This window comes from Aquila chrysaetos, chromosome 2 (assembly GCF_900496995.4).
Source record: "Aquila chrysaetos chrysaetos chromosome 2, bAquChr1.4, whole genome shotgun sequence".
In the NCBI taxonomy this organism is placed as follows: Eukaryota; Metazoa; Chordata; class Aves; order Accipitriformes; family Accipitridae; genus Aquila; species Aquila chrysaetos.
The window spans coordinates 80,657,896-80,678,719 of record NC_044005.1 but is presented as its reverse complement, the minus strand read 5'-3'; the positions used below and the strand labels follow the sequence as shown (position 1 = coordinate 80,678,719).

The 20,824-nt window shown below is 36.3% G+C and overlaps 1 protein-coding gene across 2 annotated transcripts in view; it reads right to left on the bottom strand.

The window, feature by feature from the left end:
• Positions 1-20,824, bottom strand: part of EYS (eyes shut homolog) — a 1,018,924-nt gene that overhangs the window by 810,900 nt on the left and 187,200 nt on the right. For both annotated transcript variants that reach the window (XM_030007184.2, XM_030007189.2), the window contains exon 6: positions 18,274-18,388. In XM_030007184.2, the coding sequence (XP_029863044.1) occupies positions 18,274-18,388 (115 nt within the window). The remainder of the gene's footprint in view (positions 1-18,273; positions 18,389-20,824) is intronic.

Here is a 20,824-nt window from a genome sequence, read left to right as displayed (position 1 = left end):
TTAACTTCTCCAAAGAGCCCTATGAAACCTATAAATTACAAGTGCCCTGATCAGAATATAATTAATAGTACCTTGCCTTGAATCCAGTTATAAGGGGAATAGAACAGTATAGCCACAGTAGCATAAAAGTATTTTAGAACACTGTGAGGATGTAGCCAGGCACAATGTATAAGCATTTTACATGAGTATGCGGACAATGTGACCACCAAAGGAACAGAGATGGGTGTAGTTGCACATCATACAAGTAACAAAAAGTTTACAAAGGACAAGATTACCTTGACCTCGGGAACTAAGGACCACCAAGGACCATAGCCATCAGCACTAACTACATGGCATCAACTCCATAGTATTGTACAATCACAGACATTTTACAATGTAAGTGTTACAGAATAACAGTATGTAAGTGTAGTGAGAATGACTAACAACGTGTAAAAATTGTTAGCATGAAGTATGCTGTTTACAAATTAATTCAATAAAGTTTTGTTTTAAAGTTTAAAACTGGCCCAACCTATCAGTCTTCTAAACATTTCCATTACAGTGATCTCTGATTCCCTAACATACATGTTTTGTAAAAATGAACAGTATTCAGGTGGCCAAGCGAAGCCTTTAAGAGAACTGCAGTGATGGGAATTCCACATTGCGAATCTCTGAGTTAAACTAATGAAACAGCAGATAGCTAAAGCAGGCTGTCATCTCCTGAGTGACCCAGATATAAGAGGAGCATGATATGCAACAGAATTAGTGTGACTTACCTTCGCAGGGCCTGGAAGAACATAATGTTCTCCACCAGCTGTATATTCCTTAGTCCCTATTTTCCAAATTCCTACCCCTGCATCTCTCTGTTGTGACGATACCCATACACAACTCTGCCATTTCCAGATTTCATTCCCCTTAATCTCCAGAAACATCTGCCACTCCCTATGTACTGTACGTGTCCCTGATGTTATGTTTGGTTACATTTGACACTACTACAAAAACGTAAAAACAAGGTGATATGTTTGAGGTAACTGTATCTATGGGTACGTCTACCTTTGTCGTTCAGTATACAAAGCTTCCCCCAAACAAACCTATAAAAATATGATTTTTTCTGTATGTCAATATAGTTTACATCCATAGAATCCTAGGATAATTTAGGGTGAAACAGACCTTTGGAGGTCATATAGTCCTACTCCTTGCTCAGAGCAAGTCAACTTTAGAATCCAAGCTGGTTGCTCAGGATCTTGTCTAGTTGAGCCCTTTGGACATATATAAATACCCTCTTTGCTGAAGTAATTCCTAGTTTGGCATTCCTCTGTCATTGATAGTACTTCTTTCCTCTAAATTTTGTCACTCAACATAGGGACTTGGGAAACTTGAAAGCAGATATTGCAAGTAAAAACCAGAGCAAAGGCACTGAATGTCAGCCACCTCATTCAGCAGTGGGCTTACATTATCCTTGGTCTCATTTTTTTTCTGCTGCTGTACCTCTAAAAATGGGATTTATAGGATAGCTTCTCTTTTATGATTGCTTTTCATAGGTACAGTATTTATTTGGAAATTCTCATTGACTAGACTCAACCTTTTATCTCCTCAGTCACTAAACATTACTATTTACTGGTTAAAACTCTTTAACTAGTATTTTCTTTCTTCAAATATCTTATTAAGTACAGTCTGCAAGAAAGAGCTTCTTCAGATAAGTTCACTGAAGTTTAACCCTCTTCTTAGTGGATACATGTTCACTTAAAAAATCTGTTCTCAGAGATGGAATTGTTGTGAAAACTACATTTACTTTTCATTTAGCAAAGTGGCTTTTCTGCACCTGGGGTGAAACATATTACGGGCAAGACAGCATTCAGGAATTAAATCACTATTTCCAGATTATACCTGAATTGTTTTGAGGATAATTAAAGGACAAGTCTTAGGGAAGCTTAAGCCAGCACTTTCCACCAACATGAAGTAATTTTTTTTAAGCTGAATTGAGATCACCCCACCAGCATCCTGATAGTTTTGTTGAAAAGTGGTACAATAACCTTTTTTTTTGCCTTATCAGTTTTCAATTGCCTGGTAAGATGACTCGCAAAATAAAGATGTTCGTGTGTATAGACTGCTCTGCTACTTTTAAAGTACATGGAGAAAACCCCAACTCAACCCAAAATTTAGAGATCAAACGGGGTATGAATGCTTGCAGTTTTTGTTTTGTCTTATATGTTCTCTTATGTTGTTTTTTCCTACCCTTACATTTTCTCCCCCACCCCCATTCCACAAATACAGACAGTGATGTGCATCTCCTTACTGTTGTTTATTTTCTCAACTTTTCCTATAGGTATTCTCAACATTAGGAACTCGAGTGACTGGTTTATGACAAAAGATTTAAAGAAATTAGTACATGCTGTTTGGCCAAACGACAAAAAAGGAAGAGTATTTTTATTTTTCTATGTTGATGCAGCTAGAAAAGTTGTTAAAATAAAGAAAAAAACATCCTTAGATTAATACCAGAAAAAAATTTCCGCTTACAATTTTCCTATATGTAAAATGCATTCCTAAGAGAAGCTGTAGAAGCCACTCAAAGTGGAAAGTTAATAACTGCAAGGAACATATGGAAATTTAGTTCATAGTTAACAAACATGTTGCTACTTAGTAAACTCGATTGAGGAACTTATTTGCGGAGATCTTTTTAATCACTTCTTCAAATTGGAATACATGTCTTTTTATGAAAGGGAAAGTTACAATATTTTTCCTTCAAACTGTGTGCAAAAATGAAAATGAAAATGAGGATAATTCTATAGCCGTCAATAAATTCTGCCGTGCCTGTAACAGCTAAGGTCTTAAAACTTTACAACATTGATTCATTAGCCTACAAAACACCAGGGCATGTGAGTGAATTTTTTAGCTTAAAAAGAGAAAATGAGTTGGTCCTAACTTACTATATCTGTCATTACATGGGGTGAACCTCTTTTTTTTTTTTTTTTTTAAGAATTAAATTATTATCTTGCAAAATATACTGAAAAAAAAAGAAAAAAGGTACAATTATTTACTGATTTTTTTTTTTGTCTGCTTCCAAATTTATGTAACATACTACTGTAACACATGCTGGTTTAAACTTCTGGAGCTGTATCATAGTGGTAATACATTGCTTTGTCACACGGATATCCTGCCTAACAAATTCCACACCGTTAGAAGTTTGGAAACTCCAATGGCAGAAATTCCATTTGCATAGCTCTTAAGTGATGCTGGCATGTGATTTCTTCTCTCAATTCACAGAGCGCAAGCATTCAGTGAAAATGCTCTGGTTAGGCTTCTCCTTTAACAACGTTATCTCGGTTAGAGTATATTGGAGCTAGCAAAGTAGGTAAGCAGAGGTATTCAGTTCCCCACACCCTGCTTATATTATATGAGTCATTAGTACACTGTTGGCTCTTGATGGCTGCTGAAGTGGCTGACCTCTGTAACCCATTTAGTCCCAGGTCTGAGTTGCTATGAGACCTTACTGTGGCCTTTCAGTACTTAAAGGGGGCTTACAAGAAAGATGGGGACAAACTTTTTAGCAGGGCCTGTAGTGATAGGACAAGGGGTAACGGTTTGAAACTGAAAGAGGGTACAGTTAGACTAGATATAAGGAAGACATTTTTTACAATGAGGGTGGTGAAACACTGGCCCAGGTTGCCCAGAGAGGTGGTGGATGCCCCATCCCTGGAAACATTCAGGGTCAGGCTGGACGGGGCTCTGAGCAACCTGATCGAGTTGAAGATGTCCCTGTTCATGGCAGGGGGTTGGGACTAGATGACCTTTAAAGGTCCCTTCCAACCCAAACCATTCTATGATTTTATCATCTCTAATATGATATGCTTATTCATTTGAATCCCTGATTTCAGGTAAAACTGTTACAGGTCTGTGCTGAAAAATGGCATAGCTTGTATAAATTAATTAATTTTAATAAAGGTGATATTCTTTCATTTCTCAGGTGGACATATGGGAGGAAAACAGAAACTACTTTTTTTACAGTGACAAGTATTCCTCTGGCTTCTGATGAAGTAGAATTCTATCTGTGCCCATCTCATATAGGGAGGGGGAAGATGAACTTTACTTTTGTGTAGTTTAGAGCAGGTGCCACCTCTCTTTTCATCAGACTTTATAAAATAATGACATTTTCTTAATATTTAATTATAACCTAGAAAGGGAAATTAAGAATGTGCATTTTTTTGAATGTTTGGTAGTAGATGAAAGGTCAGATATTGAAGGATGAAAAATAATCAGCAAGAAGCTGTAGCTTGTACTAGAAACTTACTGTGTAGTATTGGAAACAGCTGCTGAAGGTACCACAAAATTTATACAGCACATGGAGAATGTGTGTCTGATCTTACTGGCATTAATAAACAGGTTAAAGAATTTTAGTATAAGTTATGTACTTCAGAAATACACAGTGCTGAGTTGGCTGGCTGAACTTTTACGGAATCTTTCTATAGCCATCCTCCTTATCTCAAGGGGCCAGCTCCTTATTAGATAGGGAAGTCAGAAAAGAAGAGATTTGGGGAATTTCTGTATCTTTGAAAAGTGGTTTGAACTTGAGCACAGGCTTGATTTTAAATGATTTTGTTAAAAAAAAATTCAAACTCAGCTAGCTTGCTGGGCTGGTTTTGGCTGGGATAGAGTTAATTTTCTTCCCAGTAGCTGGTATGGGGCTGTGGTTTGGATTTGTGCTGGAAACAGTGCTGATAACCCATCAGCGTTTCAGTCACTGCTGAGCAGTGCTTGCCCAGAGCCCAGGGCTGTTCTGCTTCTCCCCCCACCCCACCAGCGAGGAGGCTGGGGGGGCACAAGGAGTCGGGAGGGGACACAGCCGGGACAGCTGACCCCGACCGACCCCAGGGACATCCCACCCCAGAGGACGTCCTGCTCGGCGTGTAAAGCTGGGGGAAGAAGGAGGCAGGGGGGACGTTGGGAGTGATGGCGTTTGTCTTCCCAAGGGACCGTTCGGCGTGCTGGAGCCCTGCTGTCCTGGAGGGGGCTGAACACCTGCCTGCCCAGGGGAAGTGCGGAATGGATTCCTGGGTTTGCTTTGCTTTTGCTTTACCTGTTAAACTGTCTTTATCTCAACCTACAAGTTTTCTCACTTGTACTCTTCCAATTCTCTCCCCCATCCCACCAGGGGGAGTGTGCGAGCGGCTGCGTGGGGCTGAGCTGCCGGCTGGGGTTAAACCACAACAGTTGCCCATTCCTTAAACTTTTCCATGAGATGTGGGAAAAGACCTTATTTCAATGTTACACAAAGTTGTCAGTTCCACATTATTAAATGCATACTTTCCTATGCAAGGTGTAGGGCTGAGGAAACAGCTTTCACGTACACGGTGTACATGCATGAAGGTGCAATAGTCTTATACAGTACTGTTTTGTTACAAAATCATAGCATATGGGGACTGGCAGCGGGGGGAGCTCGCCTCTTCTGCTGTTAACCATCATGATTCAGCTGATATGAAAGGTACCTATTGTTCTATTTACAGTGAAATTTAGCCTATGCTCTTAATGAAAGTAAAGTAGTACAATAGTAAAATTCAGTCCAGATTTATCTTTTAGGTTATTGGTTATTCATAGGGCCCAGGGCTTGTTTTTCTTTTACCCCAAAGCAACTAACTTTCAGATTAGTTGAGTCATGATAGTGTAGAAGTTGAAATTGCAAAGACCCAACCACTACTTTTTTAAATATTTCTCATGAACTCATATTATATAAGCTTTTTTGTTTCTTTCTTTGTTTGCTTTGTTTAATTTGCTCCTAACTGTGAATAATCAAAGCTGGAGTTTTCTAGTTTTCAGTGAGTATGCCTATTACCACGATCCCTTGCTACTCTGGGATGCCAGTTTAATTCCTGTTGGCTGAAGATCAATCAATCATCAGGACATCTTATTTGGAAAATTAGTGTAATTATTTTTCGGTGTGAAAAACATTCAAAAATATTCTAACTGTTGTTTTGGTTGTTTTATGCAACCAACATAAAAGAAACATTAGATGCTGCTTTCACTCTGCTTGTCATTTCTGTTTTGGGGATAGTTGTTGCCATGTGATTCATTGCTTCATTAAAAAATATTTTTTTTGTGTAAAGGTTTTGTGGTTTTGTGGTGGGTTTTTGTGATTCTGTTAAGATATGAAAAATGTTTGGTGATCCTGACCCACCAGTTTCTACAATGGAACAGGAAATTCATCAAAGAAAATTCCAGATAAAAACTTTTATTTAATTTTGCACAACTGCCTAATGACTTTAGTTACAGTCAGCTGAAGTATCAAGATGAACAAGGGAAATCTGGTTGCAACCTATCATTGCGATGACTGTTTAATATTTTGATTGTGCACCTTATTCACATGGGAGATACTAAAGGGCACTGATATCTCATAATCTGATATAACATTGCACATTTAAGATTATCTACTAACAATGAAAGTATAGCTGTAGAAAAAAATCCCCAAATGTTTAGAGGCTTAACTATGAGCCTGAGCTAGTTGACACAGAAATGTACTCAATACATTTTCAATGTATATTTCTATATATTATCATTAGGAAAAGGTTCTTCACTGAGAGGATGGTCGGTCACTGGAACAGGCTCCCCAGGGAAGTGGTCACGGCACCAAGGCTGTCGGAGTTCAAGGAGCGACTGGACAACACTCTTAGTCATATGGTTTAGTTTTAGGTTGTCCTGTGAGGAGCAGGGAGTTGGAACTGATGATCCTTATGGATCCCTTCTAAGTTGAGATATTCTAGGATTCTATGATTCTATGTGTTACCAGAGCTAGGTAGCTGTGGGGAGTAGTTGATTAATCTGTGCATTTTGTATAAACCGCACATTTCCAGTTCTAGTATAGCTTCTGTTTAAATAGCTATGAACTCCACAGTTGCCTAACATAGTTTTAGGACAGAAAAATTTAGTGAAGTTTTGACTCAAGCATTGAGAATATAAGAACTCAACACATGAACTGTCAAGGGAAGTGGAAAAATAATAATTAGGAATCACGTGAATATTTTAAAAAAGAACACTATATTATGCAATAACACATTATCCAATAATAGCATTATTTCACTGAAAACATCAAAATCGGATGTCATCTTTAAGTTGCTCTGTTTTGTTCTTTGTGGATCACCTTATTAGTTATTTAGTGTACGCTATAGTACATAGAATAATTCAGGTGGAAGGGACATCAGGAGGTCGCTAGTAATATCTCCTGCTCAAAGCATGTCAACTATGAGATCAGACAACGTCCAAGTTTGGAGTCTGCACAACATCTCTGGGCAACCTGATCCAGTTCTTGACAGACTGCACAGTGAAAACATTTTTCCTTATGTCCAGTAGCAACGTCTCTTGTATCAGTTTGTGTCCGTTGATACACATTGATGCAAACAGACTAAAAATCTTACCTAATGACAATAAAATTTGCCTCTGGCTGGTGAACTTCACACCAAATGAAATTAATCTCTTCTATTCTCTTTAATGCTTGAATTGCCTAGCTGTTATGTTAGGCAATAACATACTATTTAATATAATTGTTTACGGTTGAATATATAGGACCTTAGTTCACTGAAAGATTACTTAATAAAGAATTTTTTAAACAGTTGTGGTTTTCAACACTGTGGCTATTTAGTATCCAACATGTTACTTTTATGTACATCAATTCTGGCTCACTATATGCATGCAGTGAAAAATAGAATTCTTTACTGAAAACCAAAGAAATTCTATAGTAGCTTGTTAGCATTGTCCTTTCTGCATTTCTACAACATGGAAGTGCATTACAGAGACTTATCTTTGCATATGGTCCCTTTTTAATGAGCATGACGTTCCACCCAGGTACAGGTTTTAATCTCCCTTTATATATTTAATGTCTTTCCATATGAAACAGAAGCATCTGGGAAGTAGGTTATATGGTCTTCAGTATAGTAAATATTTCATAGTACAAAAGTAATAAAAAATACTGCTACTATTTGTATTTGAACACTGTGTTCTTAAGGTTATTTTTCCTTTCTCCTTGAAATTTGTGAGGTATTTTTGTCTTTCCATTCCTGTTGTCTAAAACTCATATTATTTGTCTCTTTCACCATCTCAAAACCACCTAATTATTTTTCCTCTGCATACAATTCATAGAAATGGCATTGCATTTTATCAATAAAAACCAATGTTTCATACTGATCATGTAGCACATCTTTCACTGTAATGCTTATCAATTTTGTGTATTTTATTTTTCAATATTTTTGCTGGCTTATGCTTTTATTTACTGACAATGGGTTAAAATGACCATGTCATCTTCTCAGAAGTTTTGTTTAAAAATGAAACAAAACATTCTTTTTGGTTATTTCTGGTGTATCTTACTGTCTATTTATATTTAATTATATGCTATTCTAGTAGATCAATTAAGATACATTGTATAAAGATATGTAAAGGTATTGCATGATCAGAGCTTTAACTAAATATTTTTCATTTAAATTAACTCTTGGAAATCAGGATGTTTAGTTTATTACATGAAGATTTCTACTGTTCATTAACTTCTGTACTGCTCAGGGATACTTAACAGCACGTATGAAATGTACCTAGGGTGCTTTGATGCTGTTTATTTCAATACAATAAGAAAAGCAGGGAAAGGTTGTTTCAATAAAGTTCAAATTAAACACTGAAGAAGCACAAAACTGTATAGGACATTTCAAAATTTATGTGAACTCTGTAGAATTACTGCTACAGTGTGGAAGAAAATGGACTAATTAACTCGTGCAAAAGTAGCCCCTAATGGAAGTATCTGACTTTGAACTACTGCTGTTTGAACAGTCAGCTGGAAGGACAAATACGGGAGAGACATCAGTGGAATTAATGATGGTGGCAAAGTGGCTTCACAGAGATGAGACTATATTGCTCGGATAGTCCATGGGGAGAAAACAGTAGGAAAGACTTTAGATTTTTTTAAAAAGGAAAATGACAATCATCTATTTTATATGTTGTACATAAGTATAAAAGTTGCATCTGAGAGCAGTAGATTTTGCAGTGCCAATTTTCATTGCTTCTAGCATTGCTAGTAGAGCTGTTATAAATATTCATAACAATTTTATCACTCCAACCAACTGCTTTAATATATAGTATGCCAAATATATTAAATGTTTGTTTCCTTACGGCTTTTTTATACTCAGAAAACAAATGTTCATTGATACAGTGCAGAGGGCTTTCAAAGAGTCCTCGTGGCTTTTTTTAAAAGAACTGCATCAGTTAAACAAGGTAAGGTTGTCTCTCAGCTATGCTTCCTCTTAATTCTGGATATGTTATCTAGAACTTATTCCTCCTCTCATGCAACAAATAAAAATGGCTGCTCTAAGGATAAGTCGGAAGCCTTCTTGGGGCTATGAGACCTAAGCAGTGTGACTGATGTAGCTCAGTTCTGGCGATTATTGCTAATTCCGCACAGAGATGCTTTACTTCTGGGTTATAAACTCAGCCAGACTTCTGGGCATAAAGTATTACCGAAGAGCATTAGGACAGAGAGCGGCTCCTCAGGGGAGACCTGACGAAGTGGCAGAGGGGAGCGGAGGCCCCGGCGTTTCCAGAGAGGCTGTTGAGGCCGGCGCAGGGAGAACCGCGGGCCTGCGGGCCTTGGCACTGCTCGCCACTCTTCGGAAAAGCAGCAGATTGATTCCCAGCCTGGCAGCTGGCTGACGGGTCTGGTTCTGCACCCACAAGGGCAAACCTCAGCTGGTTAGGGATGAAACGTGGAGCTTTCTCCGCCTGACTGTCATTTCTGCGCAAGTTCTGCCGAATGCGTACCACGTACCAGCTTTCTGACATGCGGAAAAAACACAGGAGAAAGAGAGCTTCCCTCCTCTCTCCCTCATTCCCCCAGAAGGAACGTATTGGCTTTGGTGAAGGCAGTTCTTTGTGTTAGTATACAAGACTCTTCTGCTTTGCCAGAGAGCACGATAATCTTTGGGCAGCACGTATTTGCAGGCTTTTTAACTTAAACTACAATGGTGTGACCCATGGTGTTACTGATTGTTCATTTGTACTCGCAGTTTTACTTTATCAGCCATATATCCTCTGGGTTCACACTTTGTTGTTGAAATATCTCAGCTTCACCATAAAACTCCAACTATAACAGCTATGGCTTTGATATAGGGTTGTGAGGAAAAGGATCAAAAGAATGTAACATGAACAGCCACAGAGCCATCTGCAAGGGCAAGATTTTAGATACCAATCTTTTCTATTATATTAATTTTTCTATCCTGTTACAGTGGATCATACTATTTGATATACGCTATTAAATGCATATCCATATAAGAAAGCAAAAATTGAGTGACTGGGGAACAGTTCTCTGAAAGGTATACATGTTGGTACATGTTTTCATTAATCAGTGTTACCCAGGCATATACAAACACCTGATGTTTACAGAACACGTATTCTGCAAATTAGTTAGAGAAGTTAAAACTGGTACTTTTTGCTTAGCTTCACTCCCCCTTAACAGCACAGTCTACTTCCACTGCACTGCATGAACACTAGCCAGAAATCCGTAGCAATTCCTGCTGCTCTTTTGGAAGGCACCAGGATATCCGCTGACAGTGATTCCAACATAAAATTTCACATTCAAGTGTCAGTACAGCTTCTGAAAGAAAATTTAAATATTTGCTTTGAATGGCCAACAGTAGGTGTAATTGTAAAACCCAGAATGATAATATAGATGATTGTCTCTTTCTTTAACGCTACTCTAGCGTTTATTTGCTTGCCAACACAGCCCTGCTATTCAGGCAATAAGTATAATTTCCTTAGTCCTTTTCTCAAGTGTAGTGCAGGCAAATGGAAATGGACCTTACAACAGCACTGCTTTCACTTAATCTTTTAGCTTCAGCTTTTTGTGTCTATATAACTCAATTCCTTTGTTAGCTGTAAGCACATAACGTTGCACCTATCAGTGGTTTGTCAGGATGATGGGAGAAAGGCATATTGACAAAATAGACTTGGATACTCCATGCAGACTATGTAAGTTGAAAGATAGTTGCTCGTAACATAGTAAGGAGAAGTTAGGCAAAAAAAATGCTACAAATGAGCATTTTTACACCCTGCAAAAAGTGGAATGTGTTTTTAATCTGCATGCCCTTCCATACGAAGTGTATGGCAGAGCAGAAATTGGAAAGAGCGTGTAGCTATTCCAAATTGCCTGCTTGCAACTGCTGTAGGGCTGCACCTTCTTCTCCCTCAAATGTACTTCTGTACGTAATCATAACTGGCCTGTGAGTTCTGTAAATTTTATGCAATTCAGTGGTTTCTTTCTAGAAAGTAAAGACAGATGGTATGCCAGAAACTTGACAGTCTTCATAGTCTTGACTTTCACACTCTTGTGTTTTAGAAACTGCATTTCTTTCTGGGCTTCCAAAATTCAATAATTGACAGTTCTGTTATTCTCATAATTTGCACTAAATTAGTTTATTATATTTTTTCAGTATCTTTGATTTTTTTTTTTTTTACTTTAATACTAATGATTCAGGAAAAAACAGGGGATCTTAAGCAAAAATAATTCTTTTTGCCTCAATCTAAGCCACTTGCTGTGGGCAAATAGGTACCTGATTCCACCTTGGGACCTCGAGGAAAGCTTTACCTCCCCAGGTGATGCCCTCTTTACCTGCTTTTACTGCCCAGTCTCCTTGTGCCAGAGGCTTTGCTAGAGCCATTCTAATTCACTGGGAGAAGCCTGCCCAAACTACTACATGCCCCTGGGTGGTTAGCATGTGGCACCAGTACGATTAGCATGAAAGAAACAACAGCTCTTTCTTCCCTGTCAGCTGTCCTTTGGGAATTGTTCCTCTTTTCCCCGTCTTCATGTAAAGATAAGGATAACAGATACCTGTACCCTAAATTGTTTTAGACTCTCAGATTCAAAACACTGAGGAAATACTATCGACTGCAAATTAAGAATACTGACTTTTCATTTATAAAATCCATTTAAGAAAAAGAAAAGTTTCCAAGAAAATAGAAATGTCTATTGAAATGTGTCTCTGTGGGCAGATTTAAAAAAATATATTTTTAAGAAGCAGGTTATCATATTGTCAAAATGATGCAGATGAATAGTTTTGTTGAATAAACTTCTGGAAACTGCGATTGGTTCACACTTTAGTAACTGTAAAAGTATGGTTTATGTTAAACCTGTTTTAATTTATTTTTTTTCCTTAAAACAGTGGGCCCTCTCTTCTAATACTGAGTAGGTGGAGGTGTTTAGAATAAAGTTGCCAAATCAGGATAGTATTAATTAAAAATTTTCCTATGTGATGAATATCAAACAAAAATAAGCTATATTATATTTTCTTCAGAAGTTTAACAGTGATTATATAGATTTTAAAAAGTGATTCCAACATTGCAGCTGCAAAACAGGAGAAATTCAATAGCAGGGTTCTTGCAATAATTGACAAATCAATGGTATATAATAGAATTTTACATAGCAGTATGTTTTGAAGGAGGAAGATCTGTAATGTTCAAACAATGTATTTGTCACCTGTTAAAATGATATGTCCAAATGATATCCAGATTTCTTAAACTGCTGCAAGGCTGCAATCTTACCTTTCTGCATTGTAAAAACTAGCTAACAAAGTAAACGTCATATCTTTGACCTTCTACAGAGCTGAAATAAAGTGGGGGGTTTCTATATGTTTTGACTATTCATGGCAACTCTGGGAAGTATAATCCCTTTTCCAACCTTTTAATATCAGTGGAACGAGTGTGCTGCATTGACTACTAGAAGCAATCCACAATAAGTGTTCCAGCCTTCAGCCTTCGGTGGGAAATTTGGGTTTTGGATCCCACAATAGTAGATACGCATGAAACTTAATGTCTGGTGGAGTTATTCAGGACAGGACAGATGTGACCTGGCATTGATCTGATGGAAAACTGTTAATACACTGCATTACACCATATTTTATTACCTAACAATTTTTGAAAATGCTTCTGGTATAATCAGTAGTGCATAGAAGAAGCAGCTGCACAGAAATATGCACAATACTGTTAGCACTTCCTTGCTAATGTGGCTTCAAGGTTTTTTGGTACCCAGAGTTAAATCTTTTAAATATAATTGTTCCTTTGTTTTTCTTCTGAGGAAAACTGATACCCCATGGACTGACTTAACTTTGTGAATCTGTATGTTGTTTTGAGAATATAGTTTTTAAACGCTGTTTTTCCATAAAATGCATTGTTAATAGAGTTTTCCAGTTTCTCAACCTTGTTAAAACAATTTAGATGATAGAACTGCCTATGATGTACCCTCCACTGACAGTTACAGAAGTATGACCACTTAAAAATGCTTCTATATACAAGTGCTCTATTTATGACTACAGGGACTGTCTTTCTGTCTTCATCAATAGTGTGGTGTCAAATTTAATATCCACCTTGAGCTCAAAGTTGTCATCTTTGTCACTGACTATCAGGAAACAGTCACTACTGTGTAATTCACATTCTTTTTCCTATGCATAGGGCATTGCATTTGCCTCTCTTAGAATACATTTTTTTCTAAGTAGTATAGCCTACCAAGAAATCCTGATCAGAATTGCTTATTATTAACTATACTACCATTTTCTCCGGTCATCTGCATGTTTCAATGGAGTTTTGTATTTTCGACTATGTCCAAGTACTACAAATCACTAGTCCAAAACCAAATTGCCATGAGGTCCATTAAAAACACTCACAGAGGACAATAATTCCCAATTTATAATTATTTTCCTCTTTGACTCTTTACTCAGTTTTTAGTTAATTTAACATGTTTTACAGAAAAATCTAAGTAAAATTTTAAAATTAGAATAACTACTTCACAGATCTTCAAGCCTATAAGCCCAATAATGTAGTAATAATATTTTAATCAGTTTTCACTTTTTCTAATAATAAAAAAAACCCCAAAATTTACCTTAGACAGAGTTCTAGGTCTTTTACAGTCATCTTGGCAGTTGGCCATAACATGAACATCTAGCTACACAAACTGTGGTATCTTCTGCTTCATCTGGATGGGTGGGGGACATGTGGTATGCGTGCTACAAAAAGCAGAACATGCAACTATTTGGAAACAAAACAACTTTCCTGTGTCAACACATCTAACTGGCTATACCCATTAAAGTGTCATCAAGAACTAGATATTTTTTTCCTTACAACTGAACTTGCTCCATTAAATGATTTATTTTGCTTAATGAGTGAATTGCAGCAGAGAATATTTCTGCATCACTATCTGTCAAGTTATCTCATTAAATCTGCTTTGTCTGGTATGATCTGTTTTCATTAAGCTATGTTAACTGGAATTAATTATGCAACTACACATTATTTTTCTATTGATAAATCCTATCTCAATATATACTTCATGACTTTGGTTCCCAGGATGATGGGCAACAATGGAAAGAACAAAGGAAATTATTTGTTACTACTACAGCTGTCCTCTGAAATATGAGATATGAGAATTGAGATATAAAAATATGAAATATGAGAATATGAAATGTAAGGAGAAGCTCCATTTCCTAAGAAGTAACAATTCCCATGTTTATCTGACACAGCATCATCAGTAAATGCTTCCTATAACTAAGCATTATTATCTAGCATAAAGTTAATACACACTAGTCAGAGGGATTTCTTAATAGAGGCAGAAATAATTTTAGAAACATACAGGAAATTACTGAATATAATAATTGTTAGCAGACTAACTATTAATATTACAATTACTTATAATTAATACTAATTAGTGATCAAGGACTTGTGCCAGTATCTCTTACAGCAATACTGAAAAAATAAAACTATATTGTTTCAATTCTAAGTATTTACTACCCTTTGAAATGAAACCAGAGATTAATTTCAAAACAAAAGTAAATTTTTAAATTAGATTTCAAGATTCAACACCCTGATTTTTTAAAAATTATTTTGTTCTGGATTTTTTTTTTTTTTACATGGACTGCTTAGTGTGCTTATAGAAATGCATCGAATGCTCCAGTACTTCCAAATCTGCTTTTGTAAAGAAAAAATAATCTAACTGCCAAATTTCTCTCAGCTGGAATTCTCAAATTACTCATCAGTATTTGATTTTCTGATAATACTGAAAATACATATTTTCTATGGGGAAAAAATGATTTATGATCAAGAAAGTTACAACTAAGAGAAGCAAAAAAAAAAAGGCTGGACAGAATCCATAGTTGTTTGTGTCTTCAAAGAGAAGTTAACCTATAGCTGATGTACAGCTGCTTATCTTCCAAATAAAGATGCCACACCACAGACTGTCGAGGAAAAGGCCAATGATTTTCAATTGTGGTTCAGTACAATGTATATTTTCAACAAAAATTCCAGTAATTTGTATCTGGCTCTTTAGTATTCTTCATGCTTTCCTCCCTTTGTCTGTTCAATCGTATTTGTCAATCCCAAAGGCCAGTCATACTAGCTTTCTATCAGGTAGTATACCATCCCATTCACTTCTGTAGGCATCGATGTTTAAACAAAAAAATCCAACCTTTGCTGTGCCAGGTCATTTAGCTCAATCTTACAGTCTAACTCAATGTCTGCTAAGAAAGTATCACATCTTATACTGGTCATGGAAGTGTATTTTTGAGGATTATTTTATGAAAATATTTACTGTTTTACACCTATTTTGCTTGAGTCTGAAAGTAAATATTAGCACACTTACTAACTACACAAAAACTTGGTACCCCATTTTTGTTTGCTTTCCTAAAACTTTGGGTTTTAATTTCTTTTTGTGTTTGGTTAGTATTCACTTTGATGTCTGCATATGTCATACACATTGTATTCACTGATTAATTATATCACTTTTGCATTCTAATAGTTATACTGTAATTTTTGCTATTGCTTGATATAAGTGGACATAAGTAGCTGAAAAGAGCTAAAAGCAATGTTTCTGTTTTGAATCTAATATTTCTACTATGTAGGTAAGTTAACTGGGAGACACAAACATTTTTAAATCAGTATATCTTTTCATGAACCCCTTTATTTCAGTGCAGCAGAACTGGGGTCAGTATTTTTTTCATCTGTTATCAAAAATAAGGAGAGGCAAATTCTCAGAGAGAATTCCTTGTGATCTATTTTATTATTCTGTGGGTATATTATATATATTGTATACTCAACAAAGCAAGAATTATGTTCTTCTAAGTATGGATGTTTTGGTACTCTATTAGCATAAATCTCTAATATGCAATATTTTGTAAACAACCTCAGATTTTGTGTTAAAGTACTTTTATATACTATTGCTCTAGTTAATATTATTTACAGGTAGAATTAATAAATGCTCTTAAAACACAAATTTTAAAACAGTTTTCATCAGAATTAAGAATTTGGCAGATACAACATGCATATTTCTTTCAGTAATACAGTATTCATTATTTTCTGAAATTATCATTTACCTGTATTTTCTTCACTAACTTATCATGCTCTTAAATAAAATTCTTGTTACAGATCTCTCATAGATCTGATTACATATCTGTGGAAGTGCAAGTATTTGAATAAGTAACAGGTCAACCTAAACAGCTGCTCCTGGCAATTAAGATCAGGGACTAAGGGAAAGGACAAGATGGAGTAATTAATTTCAGTAATACAGTCAACAGTGCTATGAATTTAATTCTTAGTGACACTTGAAAAGTCCACAACAGTATTTGACTTAGAATGTGCACTCAGAACAAGGTGGAAAAATATGGGCTGGCCACTTTGAACAAAGGACTGGAATCTTTTTTTCTCTTTGTTCCCATTAGTAAATAGGAGAAATAATCCTTGGTCACCTGTATATAGCAGTTTTCAGATCAGGTAGGACTCAAGGAACATGAGCAAACACAAGGAGTCAGGTGGAAAGCCTTGGGGAGAAAGTTATCAACACTTCCTTGACGTTTGTGACTACAAGAAAGGTGATGATATTTAGACTGAAGGAATAATTACACGAAAGGAATATTCAGAGGAACTGTCAGGACCTTGAATGCATCAACAGGCTCTAATTGGCCTGAGCAGCCTGTAATCATCTTTCTCTGCACTCTTCCTTGGTGACCTCTTCCCCCTCTCCCACGGGTTTAACTGCCTGTGTTCAGGGTGAGCTCTGACGCGGCCCAGCACTGTCCCTTTGGAACACCCTACTGTGAAACAGAACTCGCCTCTGAGATGTCCACGCTTCCAGTCATTTACTCGTGAGCTGCATTTAAGCTCAGGCCTTTGCACTAGATCCTTCCCAGAGCCATTTTGTTACTATGCCTGTACCCAGCTTTGTGTCTTGCTGGTTCTAATCTGTTGACTTGACTACCCAGCTTGACCGCACGACTGCTTCATCGCTACGGACTTGTCTGGTGGTGACTGGACCTTTGGCTGAATCTGTGGATCTGCTCTGTTCTTGGGGGTATTGAGGGACTGTGCCCTTTGGTAGTGAGGACACTGTCCCTGCCAGCCTCGCTGTCACCCTCCATTCCCGCTCTCCTTCCCTTACAGCGTAGACTACTCTTCCTACTCCCTGAAGGAAGGAATAAGAGTAATCCTAACACGTTTTGTCTGAACACCCAAACGGGTAAAGTGGACTGGGACTAGATAAATGGCTCTAGGTGGCCCTGCTTGTGCAGAGTGGTGGACAAGATGACCTCCAGAGGTCCTTTCCAACCTCAACCATTCTGTGATTCTGTGATCTTCTCCTGTTATTTGCAGAATGAGTGGTTGCTCAGAGTAACATTTAAGTTGTTCCCAATTACTGCCATTGGAGAAACTACTATTTCCTCTCTTTTGACAAGCTACAGCCAGAAGAATCTTGGTACATGATGGATCTTGCTCAACATTTTCAGGAGCTATTTTGAGAGTTAAAACAAGCAGAATTACTTTTTTTCAAATTGTCTGTTGGAATCAACCTCACTGCACTGCAGTTTTGTCATCAAACTTTTAAGTTTGTATTAAGTTTAAATGTGCTTATGTTTAGATTACTAGTTTGATTCTGGTTAAAACAATGGCAACAGATGTTCTCAATTCAAGCAATGTATTTTTAAAGGCTGCAACATAGCTGTGATTATCATCGGTGTGGATAATAGCACTGGACCACAATTAGTTATGCATTCTTTTTACTATAAAAACACTCTTCAGTTCTCTTATTTGATAGAGTACAAAACACAGTCTCAGTAGAAAAGTAATAAAAAAATCCATATTACCCAAGTGAATCATCCTTGTGTTATTGATTTAAATAAATAAAACACATAAATGTATGTCCCTCTTGTCTCTCAGAGTAATGAACGCATTTCAAGTTCTGCTTGTCTGAAGCTTTTATACTTTGGAGCACTGAATTAGTTTAACATGTATTAAATTACTTACAGTGAATCCTCCAATTATATTAAGACACAATCCTTCATTCAGACAGTTGATGCTGAGCAGCCTGCAGTAGTCAATTACTTCCTCACAGTTCTTTCCAGTGAATCCTGGCATGCAGCTGCAAATACACCAGTGTATTTTAGAGGACTTGCACTTTAAAAGTTAATTGTATTTAATTATGTTCCATAATTCTATTAAATAATGTTCTTGCAGCAACAAAACAGATCTCATATATTATTTAAAATAAACAGAACAAGTTTTCAAGCAATTAAAAGTCAGTTGCATGATTCTGGATATTCTTAATTCTCCAATTTTTTTTCATTGATTAAAGCATTTTCATACCAATACTTCCTATAATCTCCCAGAAACAAAAAACAATCTAAAATGGGGTAATATTTAATAAAAAGCTGTAAATGGGATTTTGGAAATTTATTAGAAAGGATGGGTCAATTAAACCATCAGAGAACACAATTAGAAATAAGATGATAAATGAGGTTTAATGTAGTTAGCATCAATCACTACTAATGATTAACAAAGAGTAGTCAATAATGACATGCTTAGGTATGTGAGGAACAATGTAAGGAATCTAGAGAGAGAACAAGGCATGGTTTGTTTTGTGTTTGCTTAATTGTAATTTGGTATTTTCTTTAAAGGAGAAAACCAGCATTCTATTTTTGTGACAGTTTTTTAGTTCCATTTGATGCCAATGGAGCTGTGGGTAACTCTTCTATGGTAAAAGGAACTGTAGACATTTCTTGGAACAGTGTAGAAAAATATCTGAATATTTATAACTTGCTCAAAATGTGCAAAAAGTAGAATCCAGACTGCAAAAACTCTCTTTTGTGTTTTGATAGATACATAATCCCTGTCCACAGGAGGACACTCTATGCAAGTAGCAATGGACTACATAATCCTCACCCTCCTCTTGAAAAAATTACTGTATGTAAATCCTAAAATTACACTGCTACCATTTCAAGTACTTGGAATCAAAATTCTTGCAAAGTTTATTCTTAACAAGTTTCCGGTTCACTTATTGGGTCTAAAAGGAGTTTTTCATAATACTTAGCTGCTTTTATTTCAGCATGTTCAAAGATATTAGGTAGTTACATACTTATTTTTCTGTCTAAACAAAGCTACTCATATCAACAGCGTATTCATTGTCCTTTATATTATAGCACCATTCATCCATATGTTATTTTTATATATAAAAGGAATGTAAAGTAAAAAAAAAAAAAAAAGGTTTTGTGTCTTTTGTTATAATTCCATTTTTAAATAACACTTAAAACCAAATCAGAGCAACTCAGTTACAACATTTGTTTTACTGATTTGTTTTTACCCATGATCCGAAATCAGGTGAAAGAGCTCCTAGCTTTCTTGGTTCAATTTATTTAGGTAATGTCTGACGGTTTCTTAAAATAGATAATTTAGTAAGCCAATTTTTGAAGCTTCTTATTCTAATTTTTATATTTCCTCATTTTTCTTATTTCTGTTTTTATTGTTGTTTTACAATAGGCATACCAATATCAGAGAAGGTAAGAGTAAATTAACAGCAAGAAAGTTGACAGTAAAGTTCCAAAGATGACACTAACAGAACAAATTTTCTCAGAACACTCTTTCCCACTTTTTGTGACTTTTTATTGTCCTAAAGAACACGGATAATAGAAGAAGATACAAAGTAAACAATCAAAATTTATTGTGATGGATATCCTTGTTCACTGCCTATTTGAATTCACCTTAAATTTTGACATTTAAGAAAAAATGCTACTATTAGATTCTTAGCACAAAGTTGTATATGATATCAAGACTGAAAGGATGGAATTAGGATACAAGATAGTCATACATCATAACTGAAGTGGAGAAAATTAAATTGAGTCTGTTTGGTTATACGTTTAGAATGGAAAACAACTGCTTTCTCAAAAAAGAAAGGGTAAGTAGATAGAAGCTGAGCTTGTGATGAATATAAGGAGAATACACAAAATAGGGGCAAGCAAAGCAAAACAAAAAGGAGTAAAAAGCCGTCATTTGAATTTGTATATGCATGTGAGCTAAACACCATTATATTTATTTAAAATGTTAAAATGCTATAAACATGGATCAGGTAGTGGTATTACACCAAATGAAACAGGCAGTTTTTTGTGGAGTAACTTGACATAGTCATAACCTGCAGTATTTGACAATGATTACCAAAAATGAAACAAAACCTCCACTTAAAACTTTTAATGAGCAGCTCCAAACCTCCTGAGTACAGCAACATAGTTAACGGTAGGTTTCCTTTGGGTAAAATGAGTTAAAACATGACTCACAGACAGAAAGATTCCAACTCTGTGACTTAACAAAACTGGAACGGTTAAACCACTGCTCCTATAGGTCTGCTGAAATCCTCTCTTATTTGAGTAGCTAATGCAAGGCATAAATTGACAAAGAGAATTTTGAATCCTAAAAATAGTAAAACCTGCTGAACTGCTGGCCCTGTCTAGAGGTCGGCACCTCCTCTCCATTTCAGCACTCTGACATTGGCGAGACTGCAGCTCTCACAACCAAATGACCGAATCTG